Source organism: Drosophila tropicalis, unplaced genomic scaffold (genome assembly GCF_018151085.1).
Source record: "Drosophila tropicalis isolate 14030-0801.00 unplaced genomic scaffold, ASM1815108v1 contig_810, whole genome shotgun sequence".
Classification (NCBI taxonomy): Eukaryota; Metazoa; Arthropoda; class Insecta; order Diptera; family Drosophilidae; genus Drosophila; species Drosophila tropicalis.
Genome location: NW_027173301.1, coordinates 33944 through 52683, shown reverse-complemented (window position 1 = coordinate 52683; position 18740 = coordinate 33944). Strand labels below are relative to the sequence as shown.

The 18740-nt window shown below is 38.0% G+C and overlaps 2 protein-coding genes across 2 annotated transcripts; both read right to left on the bottom strand.

The window, feature by feature from the left end:
• Positions 1–4139: 4139 nt before the first annotated feature.
• On the bottom strand, positions 4140–5045 carry LOC137580148 (uncharacterized). The gene has a single exon (XM_068294073.1). It carries the CDS (start codon positions 5043–5045, stop codon positions 4140–4142), a length of 906 nt encoding a protein of 301 aa, XP_068150174.1.
• Positions 5046–6894: 1849 nt separating this feature from the next.
• LOC137580147 (uncharacterized) lies at positions 6895–8553 on the bottom strand. Its single transcript, XM_068294072.1, has one exon. It carries the CDS (start codon positions 8551–8553, stop codon positions 6895–6897), a length of 1659 nt encoding a protein of 552 aa, XP_068150173.1.
• Between the last annotated feature and the right edge of the window lie 10187 nt (positions 8554–18740).

Here is an 18740-nt window from a genome sequence, read left to right as displayed (position 1 = left end):
AAATTTCTATATAAAAGACGATATTGTAAACAAATATAAAACTCAGATAATAGTAACTTATACAACAACGGACAATATTAATATTCAGCATGGTAGAAAAATAATAGAAGTAAGCCCAGCAGAAACAGAAATTGAAATCGAAATCAAAATGCAAAATAATATAAATAAAGGAACAGTAGGAATTTTTTCAGAAGTTCCAGACTCAGAATATTATAAGATACAATGTATCTTAATGAACATTTTTTCACACTGTAATAATATAAAATTTTTTTAAATGTACTAAGAGAGCTCAGGAAATTTCAAGCGAGGAAGAGTTACACAAACAAATAGCTATTTACCACACCAAAGATTCATTACATAGCGGAATAAATGAAGCTTTTAATTCGTTAAAGAACAAAATATATTTTCCAAAGCTAAGAGACCATATTCAGTTGATAATTTCAAATTGTAAAAAATGTAAGGAAATTAAATATGACAGAAAACCAATCAAACCTAAGTTTCAATTCACAGAAACACCGGATGTTAAAAATCAAATTATACATTTAGACATATTTCATATAAAACATAAATCGTTTGTTACAATCATAGACAAGCTCACAAAATTCGCAGTCGCTTATAATATAACAGATAGAAACTGGAAAACTAAAATGGAAATTATGATTGAACACTTTGCCAAATTCAATAAGCCACATAAAATAATAATGGATAATGAATTTCGATCAGAACAGATAAAACAATACTTAAACCAAGAACAAATAGAAATCCATTATACAAAGCCAAATTCACATACAGGAAATGCAGACATAGAAAGACTACATTCTACTCTCATTGAAATAATAGCAGGAATAGATGATGATTTATCAATTTCATCCAAAATGCAATTAGCAATAACAGCTTATAATAACCGTTATCACTCTACAATAAAATGTACACCAAATTATGCAAAAAACATAGAAGATGAGGAAAAACTAAAAAACACTATTATCAAGCACAAAGAAAAAATTTTAAGCAAACAAAATAATACAAGAGAAGATTATGAGGAGGAAAGACAGGAAGGACCAATTAAAAACTATAAACGAGTTAGGCATAAGGATGAACCTTATTTTAGAATTACAACATTAAATAATATTCATCCATGTAATATAAAAAAGACCGTCAAAGCAGGAAAAAATTAATTTCCAACAAAATACAGATTGACATCCTTGAAACAAAAAATTTTTTTTTCTCTTATCCTCAGATTTTCATAATTTTTTACGTTATAATGTGTGTTCAAGGCAGATTACAAATTGAACCAATTCAATCAAATGCAGGATATGCACCTATACAAACTTATTCCACGGAAATAGTTAATGAAACAGTAATTATACTACACATTATTAATATCGACCCTTTAAATATTATAATAAATCAAATGGAGACAAACATTAAACATTTTAACATCACAGGAAAAAAGGAGCTATTAGCCGAAATAAATCTAATTAGAGCTAAAATAAAATCCATAACCCCAAACAACAGAATAAAAAGAGGAATGTTAAATATTGTAGGAACAACATACAAATGGCTTTTTGGAATTATGGATGATGAAGATAGAACAGATATTTTAGATCACCTTAACAATATTGACCAAAACAACCATAATATTATACAAGACATGAACCAACAAATTGTTATAAATACACATTTTAATAAAACAATACACAACTTAGCAGAAACAATTAAACAAGACAGAACAATAATCAAGGACATACTTACAAGCATGGACAATCAAAATCAAGAAATAGAAATGAAAATACTTCATAATGACCAAATGGGGAAATTAAAAAATATAGAATTCAAAATAAATTATATTCAGGAAAACATAGCATCAGCAAAAAATAATATAATCGTACCAGAAATTTTATCAGAAGAGGAAATAAATAAATTTGACATTGATTTTTATAAATTAAAGCTAATCCGTATGGGCATTTTTAAAATATAAGAATAATTGCATCATAATCGCAATTAAAATCCCAAAATCATTTATAACCATAGATGTCAAGTTAATTATTCCTATACCAAATATAGATTATATACAAATAGACCAAGAAAATCAGTTAATTGTAGAAATAAATAATAAAACATTTACATATGAACCCAACAAAATTTTAAAAGAATTAAAATTAAGTAAAAGTTGTACCATTAATAATAATTGCAAATTTATATTCAACAATATAACGAGTATCGAAGAAATTGACGATGATACAATTATAATCAAAAATGCCAAGAATACAAAAATATATCAAAATTGCGATAAAAGAAATATTATACTTAAGGGAAGTAACTTAATTCAATTCGGTAACTGTAAAATTCAAATTCTAAATGAAATATTTTTTAACGAAAAAACAGAATTTCACGAAAAATTTTTTTATCCAACAGAACTATTGAATCAAACCTATAAAAACACAATTAACTTTGATCATGTAACAATAGATAATTTTGACAATTTAAAAGAAATCACAGAACTTAAATACGAAAAGAAAATGACAAATGGCATATTTTTAACACTTTTTATTATTATTATTATATGTTTATCCATTTATATACATATATACTGTAAAAAGAAAAATATAAACATTAATGTAAACAGAATTCAGGAGAATTCATACTCTCAGAGGGGAGGAGTTATGCCATTAGCAACACTTCCTATAACAGCCGACCCAAGAGGTCTACACTCCACATTAATGTAAACATAAACAATACCATTCCATTAAACATAGAGTGTCACAAGATAAGTGACAGTTTCCCTAAACATAGAGTGTCACAAGATAAGTGACAGTTTCCCTAAACATAGAGTGTCACAAGAAAAGTGACCAGAAGAAAACATTATAAACACTTAGATGTAAGCCAAACCAGAATATGATTTTATTCAATAAAGCAGTCTTGATTTAACACTCAACCAGAACAGACTCAATCTTAATTCGCGTGTTATATATGCCGACCCAGGAATTGGCCAGCACCATGCACTCATGGGTGGTCATGTTACTAAAGAGGCAAATGCACTTGAATGTTGCGCACATAAATATTGTAACAATAGTTGCTACAATATGTTTGTAATGTTATTACTATGTTATTCTAGAACATGCCACATCCTCCCTCTTTAAAAAAAATAACGTAATTATATGGAGTTATTTGCTAATTTTTATTATATGGAAATTTATTTATGTATTATTAAAAAAAAATTTTTTTTTTTGTTTAATGTTTGATTGTTTGTTTAATGATATATGTGGTAAAAGTATTTTTGTATATATAGTGTCATTAAATGTAGATAATTTATTTGTTTTGTTTTATTATTTTTTTTTGTTTTGTTTTATGTGTATTAATTGATTAAAATTTTTAACCTATCTTTATGCACTAACTGCTTCTTATTCTTTGTATCTTTAATTAAAATGTTATCCCTATCCTTTATTTCTTCCATAATGTATGGGCATAAATACTTACGTTCTAACTTATGACCCGTATCATTACGTAATAAAACCTTATCTCCTATTTCTAATTCGATATTTTTATTTTTCTATCACATATCTATTTATCCTTTTATATGCCTGTTCTTATCTAAATTTTGATTCCTTAGCATAATCTTCTATGTTATATAGGGGATTTATCTTATCAACACTATTAAAATGTTTGGATAAATTCGAAGTTTTACCGAATACCAACTCATATTATAGCGAGAAAAATACGTCTGTCTTTGGTGAGCTCTCTATCAAAACTGAGCCGCTCTCATTCTTTTTATTTGAATCTCTCTGTTCTTTTCCATAAAGTAGGTGTTGCTCGTTCGACTAGTTAATCTAGCTCCGCCAGTGCCTTTGAAATAAATTTAATCCATTTAATTCTCAAGTTAGGTCAGCGTAAGCTTTTTAATTCTGCAAGTAATTTCAGGTTATTTTACAAATTTCTTATAACTAATAATTATACAATCTCATTCCACTTACTCTAGTCTTGGCCTCTTGGCTACGAAAAAACAACTGAACACGCGGTTCTTATGTATGTACTTAGATCAATGCAGCTGCGTATTTTCGCGCTTATGTGTCTACTTATGTATAATAAAGTACCGCAAGAGTAGAATGAGAGAGAGAGACTTTTAAAGTTTTTAAAGAGCGTCATTCTCTTTGTTCGGACAGAGTTCCGTTTTGTGTTACAGTGGTACGAAGTTTATTCGCAGGCCCGAATTTCGGCAACATTCCCCTCCCAGCAAGCGAGCCACTGGAGCTTGCTTCATTTTTCCCGACATCGAGGACTGCTAACTTTACTGCTGGTCTGGAGAGGACACCTAGTTGTGTCTGTACCTTCGCCTGCCGGACTTGACCATCTTCTGCGGTGGTCACTTCGACCACTCGACCCTTTGTCCAGGTATTACGACGCTGATTTTCGTCCACTATAAGTACAATATCGCCTACACCAATTGGCTTTACTTTTTTATGCCACTTGGACCTTCGTGTTATGGTTGGTAGCATCTCTTTGACCCAGCGTTTCCAAAATAGGTTGGGGAACATCTCACTCTGGCGGAGCGACCATTTATAGTCGATTTGTTCCGGATCGCAAATCGGTTTTTCTCCATTTGATGAGCCAAGCAACAGGTGATTTGGCGTAAGAGCTTCTTGGTCTTCGTCGTCCAGGGACACGTATGTCAGGGGCCTGGAGTTGACCGTCATTTCCACCTCTGCCATTGCGGTAAGAAGACTTTCATCTGAGAATTTTTGATTTGGTGTTATACGGTATAACACGGTTTTAACGGAACGCACTAAGCGCTCCCAGGCTCCTCCCATGTGAGGAGCTGACGGTGGGTTGAAGTACCACGATATTTCCTGCTGCGACAATTCTCGGTGCATTTTTGCATCTTCCAGTTGAAGTTTGTCTCTAAGAAAGGCATCGGTCCCTCGAAAATTAGTCCCGTTATCGCTATATATTTCCTTTGGTATGCCTCGGCGCGATATATGGCGTCTTAAGCCCATTAGGCATGAGTTTGTGGTTAGACTATGCACGATCTCAATGCTTATTGCTCGCATTGTGAGGCAGGTTATCAGCATGCCCCACCTTTTCAATGACTTTCTTCCATCGATAACTGTTAGTGGCCCAAAATAATCAACTCCTACATACGTAAACGCTGGCTTGAATGCACCCAGTCTAGCCCTTGGTAGGGGCGCCATTAAGGGTGCCATGGGTCGAGCACTACTCAGCTTACATTGTTGGCAATTCCGACGAATCCCTTTAAGGAGAGGTCTTAGTTTTGGAATAAAATATTTTTGCCTCACCTCATTTACTGTTGTCTCATGATTCATGTGATAATATTTTTCATGGTAGTGCCGGACTATCAGCTTTGTAACCCAGTGTTGGGTGGGTAGAGCGATTCGTCCTTCAGGGATGCCAGCGAAGCGACTGGCTCTATCGCGTACACACAATACCCCATGGTCATTTAGAAAGAGTTGTAACCTCCATAGTGGACTGCTCCGGCAAACGTGGTGGCCGTTTTCGATGGCTGTGTACTCTTCGTTGTAACATTCTTGTTGTATGTTCCGGTAAAGAAACATTCTGGCTTCATTAATTTGGGATGCCGGTCGGTTTGTATTCTCATTTGATATACGTATTTTCTTGATCAATTTCCTCTTATAGGCAAGCCAACATGCAATTGCCCTTGTCAATCGATTCCATTTTGAAAAGTACTCGTAATTGATTCTTACTGATTCCCTTCGCATGTGAAGGAAACGAGGACGCAGTTCCTCAGTGGCTGTCCTTTCATTGGTAGTTTCCGTCGGCCAATCAGCCGGCGGTAGTTTTAGGAATTTGGGTCCTTCGAACCATTGTGTATATGTTTCAAGCCTATGTTGTCGTTTGGTGGCGATGTCCGCAACATTTAGTTTGCTTGGTACCCATCTCCAGTTTCTGGCATCTGTGAGCTCACATATCTCGGCTATCCTAAACATTACATATTGTTGATATCGTCGTGGATCTCCAATGAGCCACGCTAGAACCGTTTTCGAGTCGGTCCATAAGTAACATTCCCCAAAGTCGATTTCATGTTGTGCTATTATATTTTTCATCAGTCGCGCTCCAGTTACTGCTGCCTGTAGCTCCAAGCGGGGTATCGAAAGCGGCTGCAAAGGAGCTACCTTGGATTTGGCTGAAACGAGACTCAAAAGTATTTGGTTATTTTGTTCGATACGGAAATACGCAACGGCAGAGTAGGCGTCTTCTCCCGCATCCACGAATACGTGAATTTGAACTCGGCAGTCTTTTGCATGCCAATTTTTAAAATAGCATCTCGGAATTCGCACGCGTTCTATCAAGGGTAAGAAGGACAGCCATGATTGCCACATATCCTGCAGATTGGGTGGTATTTCCTCATCCCAATCAATCTTCGATCGCCAAACTTGTTGAAGCAGTATTTTGAGATACATCATTATACAGGATACAAAACCCATGGGGTCAAAAACTGACATCAAAACTTGTAAAATTTCTCTTTTTGGTTGGTGCGACTTTTGTCGCTATTATGTTGCGCTTCAGGCGTACAAACTTTAGTGCATAGGTGAAGGCATCTTGATGTGGGCTCCACCGCATGCCCAATATTTTCTCATAAGAGTGTATCTCTTCACTGTTAAAGAACTGTTTTTCATCGTAGGTTGTTGTGTCGCAAAGTGCAGCGAGTACCCGTTTGGAGTTCGAACACCACTTGCGCATATGGAAGCCCCCGCGTGCGTGGACTTCTCTAACTTCCTTCGCTAATGTAATGGCTTCTTCTTCTGAATGGCATGAATCGATGTACTCGTCTACATAGTGACTTGACTGAATAGCTTTAGCTGCCGCAGGAAACTCGTCCGCGTGTTTCTTAGCGTTCAAGTCGCGCACATAGTGCGCTATTCAGGGTGAGCACGTGGCTCCAAATGTCAACACATTTAATTGGAAAGTTTCTACGACTCCGGTTGTCTGATTTTGCCATAGGAATCGTTTAGCGTCTTCTTCTCGTACTGCTATTCGATGGAACATTTCGGCGATGTCACCGCTCACGCCGATTGCTCTCATCCTAAAGTTGTACATAATCTGCAGCAAGGGCACGAGCAAATCGGGCCCCTTTAGAAGAAAGTCATTTAGGGCTACTCTTGATGATTGAGCTGCCGCGTCCCACACCAATCTGACCCTGTCAGTTTTATGTGGATTTCGTACAGTAAAAATGGGTAAGTACCATGCGTTTTCGGGTTTCTCCCTGATTTCTTCCTCTGGCAACTTTCTGGCATAGCCTTTGGCTATCAAGTTTTGTATTTGATTATGTAGCTCATTCGCAAAAGGAGGGTCTGCTGCCATTTTCTTTTGCATGCATAAGAGTCGTCGTTTTGCTACCGGCAGGCTATTTGGAAATACACGGGGGCCATCTTTCCAAAGCAATCCCGTGGTGTACGTCTGCGAGCTGTAACTAACAGTGTCCTCCAGAATCTGTAGAGATCGCTCTTCATCAGGGGACTTGGTAAATATCGGCGGTGATTTTTCCTCCGTTAGCAAATGTTTTTTAACCATCTCATGCAAATCCAGATCGCATTGACAGCGATGCAGGTTGAGTCCTCCCCCAGATCGTCCCGATCCGCCATATATAGTCCATCCTAGTCTCGTTTTTGCAGCTATTGTTTGCTGCCATTTTCCTTCGCGCACCTTTAGCGAAGCTATGAGATTCGGATTATTACTGCCGATTATCATTTGAGGCATTGCGTTAATGAAGCTCGGGATAGGCAGGTTTTTTAAATGTGGATATCTCTGTTTTATCCTATCTGCTATCATCGTCTCGGCTGAAAGACCAATGGATTTAACCGTACAGACTTCATTTACTTTAAAAAATTTATTGCCCAGTCCTTGTTTCGAGATTTTCAAGTTCAGCTGCTTGGATTCCGGCTCCTGCCGACTAACATCGCCGGTCCATCTAATGCATAGTGGATTGGCGAAACCTTTCACTTCGAGCGCATCAGCCAATTTTTCTTCTACAAGTGTTAGAGTCGATCCGTCATCCATAAATGCGTAGATATCGACGGATTTCGAATTGGAGTGCAAAGTGACTGGAACGATTCGAACATAGCATTCTGGCTGGTTGGTTAGTGACCCACGATGATTGTGCAGAACGCTTTCCGTCACGTCCTTATGAAGGAGACGGTGATGTTTTGCTTTGCAGCCATTTATGTCGCAAGCTACGCGACTCCAGCAGGATCCCTTGTGGTTTTTGAGGCACTGAGCACATAGGTGATGGTTATTTATCGCGTTCCACCTGGCTTCGACTGACATCCGCAACAACTTTTCGCAAGACACTGGTTTGTGGTGTCCTTTGCATATCGCACAGACTGTGTTTTTAGGGCTATCTGTAGGCGCTGCGGTATGTGTATGCATCACTCCTCTGTTGATTCTCTTCTTGTCGCTTTCTAGTAATATGTTGGGCGTAGATACGCGACTCGCCGCTTCCGCCAATTCAAACAACCAATCCGCTAGGTGCTGTATGTTCGGGTAGGGTATGGATTTTGAATGTAGAGCCCAGTTAAGCATCATATCAGGTCACGTCTTCTCGATAAGCTCTTGTAATAACGTAGGGTTGTTCAGGTGCGCATCTAGCTTGCTTGCCCTAATGGTAGCGCACATATTTTTCACCGCAAATGCAAACTCGATCAGCGGTTCTAGCTTGCCCTTTGGAGGAGGCAAATTTCGCACATTCTCCATCAACAGTTTTATTATGTGTTCCGAGCGTCCAAAGTACATTCTCAAAGTACTTATAACGCTCGGCAGCATTTCTGGGAACAGTAGGCTGTCTCGCACGGCTTCAAGGGCCCTACCTTTCAGACATCTCTGCAGACGCATAGCGTTCTCCTCGTTGCTGTATCCACCGATCCGGGTGCTAGTTTCATAGGTGCTTATGAAAAGTGGCCATTCTCTTGGATCTCCTTTGAAAACTGGTAATTCCCTCGGCATTGATTGTCGAGCAGCTACTTGTTGTGGTGTATCGATCATTTTCGAGGCACTTAACGATTTTAAAAGGCCCTTTGAATCTCGGCACTAATTTTTTGGATACCCCTTTGTGAGTGTCAAAATTTTTAACTACCACATAGTCGCCTGGCTTAAAAACTTTTGGCCCTCGTCTTTTTCGATTCGCTAGACATTCATTATACTCTTGAAGTTTCTTTTCTTTTTCTTTAGCTTTTGCTCGTACCGACTCCAAATTTCTTTCCACAGACCTGTCTTCTAACAAGTAGTCTTTAAATTCATCTACTTGTCGTCCTTTTTGGCCGACGCCAAATAGTACGACACTTGGATGCTGTCCCAATGACCTATTAATAGTGTTATTCATGGTGTACTCTACTATCTCTATGGCCTGTCCAAAACTAACATTTTCTTCTGAGGCTAATAATTTTGCCAACACAGGGCCTAGACTTCTATTAATTCTTTCAACCTGGCCATTAGCTTGCGGCGAACCAGTTGCAATTTTGACATGTTGTATATTACAAGACTCTAAAAAGCTAGAAAATTCGTTAGACGTAAAACACGTTCCACGATCCGACACTATTCACTTTGGCCTACTATAGGATCTAAAATACTCTTTAAGTGCTTCTATTGCTTCCTTAGATTTAGTGGTTTATTGTCAACCAATCGGTCAAATACTTCTTTTAAAATTTCTAGATGCGTATCAAAATCTTTTGTTGCTACCATAATATCGTCTAAATATATAATAACTTTTTCATCCCTAATCATATCGGCAAATATCCTGTTTATAAACCTTTGAGGCCAAATGGCATACAAAGAAATTCAAACTGACCAAGCGGTGTCGTGAATGACGTAAACTTCACTGAATCCTCATGCATGTGTATACATAGAAAAACCCATTCTTTAAGTCGAGTTTCGAAAATAAGGTTTTTCCTGCAAGTCTATCTAACAGATCATCAATAAGTGGAATAGGGTAACTATCTTTTGAAGTCGCCTTGTTTAATTTTCTAAAATCAACGCACATTCTAAGATCACCTGTAGTCTTTTTTAAGAGCACGATTGGGGAAACATATTCTGACTCACTCGGCCTAATATATTCTTTGCTTAAGTATTCGTCAATTATTTTTTGCAATTCAGCCTTTTCGCTATAAGAAAGTCGTCTTGGATTAAAACTAAACGGACTTATGTCATTGATTGTGAGTTTCATTTCGCATTTAACCTTTGGTTCATTTGGTCGATTTCTTTCCAGATAGAATTTAGAAAAAATATTTTCAAACATTGTCGTTTCATTGAAACTTAAACTTTTGCCAACAGAATATTTTGAATTTACCACGTCACAATCAATATTTAGCATTTGGTTTTCAAAATTATCTTCTTTGCTCAAGTCATGGCTTAACTTAATACTTTCGGCCATTGACTCTTTACACAGATCATCGTCAAGCTGCAGTACAATTTTAGCTTTACATATTTTCATAAAATCTCTACCTAACAGTATTGGACTTCCCATAGACTCGTTGGAAACAATCAGTAGTCGAACGCAAACATTTTTAATACTTCCAAAGACTTCAAGTTTACTTTTATTTAAACCAAAATATGCATGTTCAGGACCGGGTTCCAAATTAATTTCATCTGAAACGAACTCCTTTTTAATTAAGCTAACTGCGCTCCCGAGTCTATGAGGCATTCTAAGGAAAATACATCATTACCTATGTGAACTTTTACAACTCTTATATTATCCAAACTTACTGATATTGCTGCGGGCTTCTTCTTATTTTGACTGCAATCTGCCACTCGGTGACCCATTTCATCACATCCAAAGCAACAGTTGCCCTTATTGGTTTGTTACAGTCGGCTGCTAGGTGACCCAGACAGTTACAGTTGAAGCACCTGAATGTGGGCTTCTTCTTTGCGGAAACATTTGGCAGAGATACAGGTTTTTTCCGCTGCAGCACTATGTTGACTAATGCCGCCAACACGTCATCCTTAGACCCAAAACGTTGCATACAAGCCATCTCTCGCAAGTGACGGTCTGGTATCCCGTCAACAATATACTCGACCATCTCGTCCTCCGGCAAACGCAAGTCGCCAGCCAAGCCAACTTTGTCGTTAAAGTAATTCAGGAACGGTTCGCCGACGCACCACTTGCGTGCCTCAAACTCTCGTCGAATTATTACATTGGTCTTCTTTGATCCGAAGACTTTTCCCATGGTATCGAATATGGTTTTCACAGGCTGACACAAACACTCAGGGTTTGAGTGTATCCAATACCTAAGACAAGCAATCGTAAATTATTTTCACGGAAGATATCCAACTATAAACATTTCCATTACCGTCAAAATCGAGTACAAAATCTTTCACATCTTTGGCCAAGACCTGGTCACCTGTCATCGTCGCCAGCCAGCTGCTTGAGTGGCCAGACTCAGGGTTGCCAGCAAGGCGTCTGCGCCTCGTTCTCTCTACGAACCAGTTCTGCTTCGTTCTGTTCATTTTCTGCTTCGTTCTGTTCGTTTGCCGTTACTTCTTGCTGCTGTTGACCTTGAAACAAGTCTGCCTCGAAATTTTGCGTCTGAACGGCGCCATCGTCCGATGTATACAAAATGTTCTTTAGGTGCTCCAAGCAATCTTTTTCAGGGGGATCCGCGCGTTTACTTAGTCCTCCGTTAGGAGCAGCTCTATCTTTTGGATGTTGCCCTCTCGCTACAGGGCTCACTTGGTTTAAACGTTCGGCTAGCACATTTTTAGTGCCAGTATCTGGTAAACCTAAATTATAGCTTTTTCACTGTTTTTTTTTGTTTTTTCACTGGGTTAACTTCTGAAATTATAGCGAGTAAAACACGTCTATCTTTGGTGAGCTCTCTATCAAAACTGAGCCGCTCTCATTCTTTTTATTTGAATCTCTCTGTTCTTTTCTATAAAGTGAGACGGCACGCTTCTCGTACTGTACAACTGCATAAAACTTAAAACTAATTTGTAACAAAGAAAAGAGTAAGATATACTTAATTCTAAACATATTGCACTGGGGAAAAGAGTAAGATATACTTAATATTAATACATATTGCTACAATATGGACTACAATCATGTGCCATAGAGGGTGTTGTATTAAAACAATATGCGAAGTATACATCCCAGTCAGTTTTGTTAACTGAAATATATGATCGTAAAAATTCATTGAAAGTTCGGTGGCTTCGCTCCACAGTGCCTACAGTCGGGTGATGATGGACCGTACTGCAGAATGAAATCTTCAAATATAGCCTTTGCTACTGTTTTTGCAATTTTGTCTTTTATTGGTAATATTACAAGATATTTTGTTAGGTCGCAGATTAAAGTTACTGCGTATTCATTTCCGTGTTCTAATTTTGGGAGTGGACCGATCGAATCCACAATTACCCTGTCAAAAGCCAATTGTGACGTTTCAGTTATAATTGATGGAGTTTTTGTGTGCTTTGTTGTTTTTCTTTTTGACACTTAGTACATTTTTTTATATATTGAGATATATGTATGTATCTCGTGTCAAATTCCTCCAATAGTAATGCCTTTTTATTTTGCCATAGTTCTTAATATTCCTGTGTGACTTCCTTGTATAGGGTCAACAGTATTGCTTCTTTTTCTTTATCATTATTTGATAATAGGGTCACCGGCTTGAGTAGCGCTACTCTTAAAAATTGTAAAATTTTATTGCCCATATTTTTGAAAGATTCTATTGAAATAGTTTCAAAGATCTTTTCGCTCGGTGCCGCTTTGACTGGACTGATATTGAGTATACCGGCTTCTTTTTCGAGCCTTTGAAAAAATTGACCTAAATCGAGAATTCGATTGGTATACATATCGCAAATGTTAATTCTTGCTTTAATTTTTTTGCCATGTTTGAATGTGCTTAAAGAATCAGTTATTCGCAAGGTCACTACTTTTTGTACTTCGTCATTTACAATGACGTCATATACATTGGGCTTAGAAGCATTAAGAGATTGCTTTTGCAACCCATTTATATTATCTTTTCTTTTTAGATATGTATTCTACCGTAAAATTATATTCCTCGAGTTCAAGTCGTATTCTGTTTAGCTTATAACTTGGATTTGTCATTGAAAACAAATAAGTTAACGCTCTGTGATCTGTTTTGACAGTGAAATGTCTACCATAAAAGTATGGTCTGAAGTGTGAGATTGCCCAGTGAATTGCAGCTAACTCTTCTCAATGTAAACTCTATTCAATGTAAAATCTAGAATTCAAAACGCGTACTGGGCCCAGGGGCTGGCGAGCAGTTCTTTTGCGTTATCGAGGCCTAAACTTGAACCAAGCATGTTGAAAGACATTGAGAAGGTTATCAGTAGCTCAAATTGAACTTGATGAAGTCTCATAATTTGGCTTATCACTCGTGACCCAGGGGCGTAGTGAATGAAAGGAAAATTAATAAACTGAATCAATGCCTAATGTGAGACACGTCCATGACAATGCTCAGAGATTTTGCCCCGATTTCAGTATTTGCCGAAGTGTAGAACGTGAAAGGTGAACCAACTGAGGAAACTTCCAGCAAAATGAATGCTAGGTCGTTGCTAGTAATAAGCCTCTGTTTGGCTTTATTGGTGAGTTTGGAGCAGGCAAAAAAATTCGAGTTTTCCTTGACTTTCTCATTTCCGTCTGAGCAGTTTGAATGTCACTCATTCGAGTCAGTTGCCCAGCCCGATCAGGCCAAAAAGCCACCAACAAGTATATAACATGTGGGGCACTAGGTGGTTGCTAGCTGGCTGGCTGCTGGCGCTTGGGTCTTGGTGGTACCCTTCTTATTTTTTGGAATCCGAATTCTTATATCCAATTCTATCACCGTAGTAAATTTCATGGGGATACTCCAATTTTCATGAAAATGTTTTTTCTAGAGCTGTATGATATAGTAGTCCAAGTTTCATCTCTATGGCTCTTAAGATGGCGGCATGAAGTTGAAGTTGGCAATTTTTTTGTGCACCTATCACCTATTTTTTGCGGAGAAAAAGTAAAACATTTTGTTTGTTTACTGTTTTTTATGTCACGCGGCAACAGCACACCCAAATAAATTAAATAAATTATTCAATTGAATTTATTTATTACCAACCAATTTGAAAGCTCAACGGCACTTTTGCATTTGTCTAATTAACGGCAGGGTATATACATACATACACCATATAGGTGGAATATGCCACAGACAGAGTGGATCGGCTGTGTGGATTGCGTGTAAACTGAAACCGAAGTGTCCAAATGAAAGGATTAGCCTTGGCACAAAATATCTAGTTATTGTCTGAATCGAAAGCAAAATGGCAAAAAAACCAGAGGGCCGGGGCTAACTTTGACCGCGTCAAAGTTTGTATACCCTTGCAACTTTTTTGGTAACTCTTTCCTTACCTATTAGCCATCAATGTGGAAGAACGTTTTATCTAAAAAGGCTTATGTTTGCCAAAGAATGGCCTACAATCATAGGAAATAACGAAGATATTGACCAAAGTCACAGTTTTCGCCCGATCGTTCCTATGGGAGCTATATGATATAGTCACCCGATCTTTATCAAATTCGGCACAGGCATTAACAGATATACTAAACTAACAAATGTTTAATTTGAAAGCAATCGCGGTAAAAGTAACGAAGTTATTTACAAAAGTCACTGTTTTCGACCGATCGTTCCTATGGGAGCTATATGATATAGTCATCCGATCTTGATCAAATTTGGCACAGTCGTTTATAAGCGTACTAAACTCTCTAATATTAAGTTTCACGATAATAACATAGAAAATAACGAAGTTATTGAGAAAAGTCACTGTTCGTGACTTTGGGGTTTGTATGGGAGCTATATGATATAGTGGTCCGATCCGGCTGAATCCGAGATATACAACGCCTGCAGTATATACAAGCCTACGTGCAAAATTTCAGCTCTGTAGCTCTTACGGTCTAGGAGGAGTTTGCGTTGATCCAGACGGACGGACGGACGGACGGACGGACGGACGGACGGACGGACATGGCTATTTGAACTCGTCTCGTCGTGCTGATCAAGAATATATATACTTTGTATGGTCGGAGATGCTTCGTTCTATGCGTTGCACACTTGAGACCAAAATTAATATACCCTTTTTGCAAGGGTATAATTAAGAAAATTATATTCGTTTTTTTTCCGTTTCTCCTTCTTTTAAATCCAGTGATTAGATTACTATACTATCTCTCATTCCAAAAATTCTTTGGTTCTCCGATTTTATACCTTAAATCAGTTTTAAATTGCCCATTAAATATTTGAGCAATTTATATATTTTTCAGTTCTAAATGCTTGCTTGTTGGTAACCAATTTGGCCGAAAGTGGCAATGCTGGTTTTGTGTTGAATGAAAATAACTGAACTGAAACTATAAAATAAAAATGTTGAATTAATATGTGACTTTGGAAATGTCAACACAACACACACACATAACGCATTTATCGCGGCACAGTTGGCAACACATTTTTATGCGGCTGACGTCGCCATTCACCATTTACCATTTACATAGCTTCTAACTTCTAGCTTTTAACTTCTAATGTCATAAATTGAACAAACTGCTGCCTCTTACCATCCAGAAGCGTGCCAAATGAAAGCCATGTATTTATTTAAAAGTGCTAAAATATTTGCAAAACGCTTCACAAATGCATTTCGACCACTACCCAACAAAAATTTTTTTTGGAGGCCGCCAAAAAAGACACGACTCGGACCATTATGTATACACACGTATATATATATGGGGTTATTATATAAGTTAAGCACTTCTATCATAACAAGGAGTCAAGTACTTATACCATAAAACCCAAGTCCGTCAACACATGCCCATTGGCCGATCCTATTTCATCATCACAAGCAATTCCCATTGGTCAACCCCACCCAGTCGTCACATGCCCATTTGTCGCATGATCGCCTGTCTCAAATAACAGTCCGATAGCTAGGATAAACAACAAGTCACCCCACTCAATCGTCAGATGCCAATTTGTCGCATGATCGCCTATCCCCAGCAACAGTCCGATCGTTAGGATAAACAACAAACCTGATACCCAGAATCACCCCACAAATTTCGGCAATAAACAAAGAATGGTCCTGAACCCTTGTGTAAACAAAGAATGGTCCCACGCTCTTAGTGGACTATTGGACTCAGCCAACGCCGCCGCCTGCGACGACGTCAATTATCCAAGCCTTCATCCAACATAATCAAATCATAGAAAATCAGTCTTAAGCCTAAGTCCAAACCATCCGGTAAAACTTCGCTTTAGCTCCGCGGAATTCACTCAGTCAGAATCTTTCAGTTATCATTAAGTTGTAATTGTAAAGTGACTTTAAATAAAAATTGTATTTTTTTATACCGTGAGTGAAGGAAGTGTTTAATTGGCGCCCGAGCAGGGACCCTCTAAATAAAACTTGATCGAGTGTTAGTGAAAGATATCAGTGGTCGTGACCGAGAAAACGCGTTAAAAGACAGGGTCAAATTTATCGCTGCAATTTCCTCCAAGATCCGTTCAGAGGAAAACTGATAACCCAAACGTGTTTGCCCAGGAGCGTTAGTACCTTCAACGTTGGAAAAGCAAGCCCTCCTACAAGCCGATCAGTACAAGCACCGAAGATGTTATTAATAATGTAAGTTAAGCAAAATAATTCTAAGTGAAAGAAAATCAAGAAAAGAAAAAAGAATTTGTGTAAACACAGTGAGAAAAAATTTGTGAACCAAAACCAAAAGTTTAAATTTAAAAAGAAAAAAGAAAAACACAAGCTAAAATATTTATAAAATCCTTAATTAAATTTTTTTCTCACTCAAGAAAAAAGAATTAAAAATTGAAAAAGAAACTAGTAATAAGTAATCCCAAAAAAAGGGGAAAGAAATAATTCAAAATTTAAAAAAAATTTTTTTTGTAAAAAAAGAGAATAATCATTTAATATTGAAAAATTTGCATAATACCACAAACTAAGTATTTAAGTACCAAAAGACCATTTCCACCAAGATTAGCGGACATACCGCTATACCTTTGTCAATATAAACTAAAATCCAATTTTCGCGGCATTATATCGTTCGTGACGTCATAATATTCGCTATATCGTAACACTTATTTCCTTGAAAGAAACCTGGTTCGAAATATTTTTTCCAAAATGACTAGTGACGACTGGGTTAAAGCAGCAGTCCTCCAGCAGGGTGGTAGTCAGGCAGCAGCTTCCGATGCTCCGACAGCATCCACCTCAGGTGCAGCAGCCGTAAATAGAATAGAGGCACTGTCGATACAAGGATTAGATGTAGCTATCCAAACAATTTTGTCATCTCAGCTACAGGAAATAGTGAAGCAATTAAATTATTCTCAGCCAGGACACATTCCCTTTAGGGACCAGACAGCTAGCGTCCAGGATAACTGGCATGAATTAGACAAAGTGCCAGATATCGTAAAAAATCTTGACAAATTCTCAGGTAGTCGTGAAGAATTCTCAACATGGTTTGCTTCCGCCACACGTTTGATGGAATTGTACGCCCCCATTCAGGGAACACCCAAATACTTTGCAATTCTTGTAACCATTCGAGGCAAAATTACAGGCCATGCGAATACACTGTTGAAAGTATATCGCACTGCTTTACATTGGGGTGCAATCTCTCAGTGTCTGTTATCTGAGTACTCAGACAAACGAGATTTAAGCACACTAGAATACCAGCTATTCACCATGACCCAGAAAGGCGCATCCATTCATCAATTTTACTTCGCCGTTTACCAACAGATGTCATTAATACTAGACCAAATCGAAACATTGGGTTACACTCCCGGGACTATGGAAGCCATGGCAAAACAGGTCAGAGATAGGGCTCTAGATACCTTCATCAGAGGTCTTAACGGAGATCTATCAGACAGAATGAGCTTAGCTCAACCCAGAGATCTGAGGCATGCATTGCAATTGTGCGAGATGTTGGACAATAAAAGGGCTAGGAACAATATCAGCCATCGTGACACTCGTCCACCAGTAGGACCAAAACCCCCGCATTATGCAAAAAATTACTTGCAACCTCAACAATCATACATACCGGCAATTCCACCAAAACCTTATAATAACAACAACTTTTATAATCAAAAACCAATGCAAAACGTGTTCATTCCCCAAAATAAATTCCCTCAAACGAAAAACCCTATGTTTTTCAATGCACCACCGAGGCCATTTGCTCCGAAGCCTCAGCCGGCACCAACTCCTATGGATGTCGACGGTTCTATCCTAACAAAAAAAGTTGACTACATGAACAAGCCAAACGCTAATTCACCACAACAATTTGCTCTCAAAAGAGTCAACCAGTCCACCGGAAATTTTCCCAATAAAGTACAGAGGCAATTCCATATCGAAACCGGTATGTCAGGTGAACAATATGTCACCATACCGCCTCAAGAAGAGCATTACTCCGATATGTCCGATTATCAGTCTGCTTACCAAGGCCAAGAAGACCTTTACGAATTAGTCCCATATTCTGAGGTTCGTGAATATCAACAGCAGGAGGAATATTTTACCTCACAAGGGGACAACTCAGAGTTAGTCCCGCAGAATAAAGAGGAAACCAAATCACAATCACAGGAACCTCAACAGCCACAAATTGAGGACACCGTTAATTTTTTAGGTTAAAGTGTTCCCCTTTGCCGTACTTTGTTGTCCGGGACAAAGACGGAACCGCATACAATTTCTTAATAGATACCGGCTCCAACAAAAACTATGTCCAACCAGAAATAGTCAAAAACGTCAAAACAAATGAACACAAGTTTTACGCGAACACC

Bases quoted from the DNA above. Each gene is read 5' to 3' on its own strand.
- LOC137580147 (XM_068294072.1), bottom strand. From the start codon at position 8,553: ATGCTTAACTGGGCTCTACATTCAAAATCCATACCCTACCCGAACATA.
- LOC137580148 (XM_068294073.1), bottom strand. From the start codon at position 5,045: ATGCGAGCAATAAGCATTGAGATCGTGCATAGTCTAACCACAAACTCA.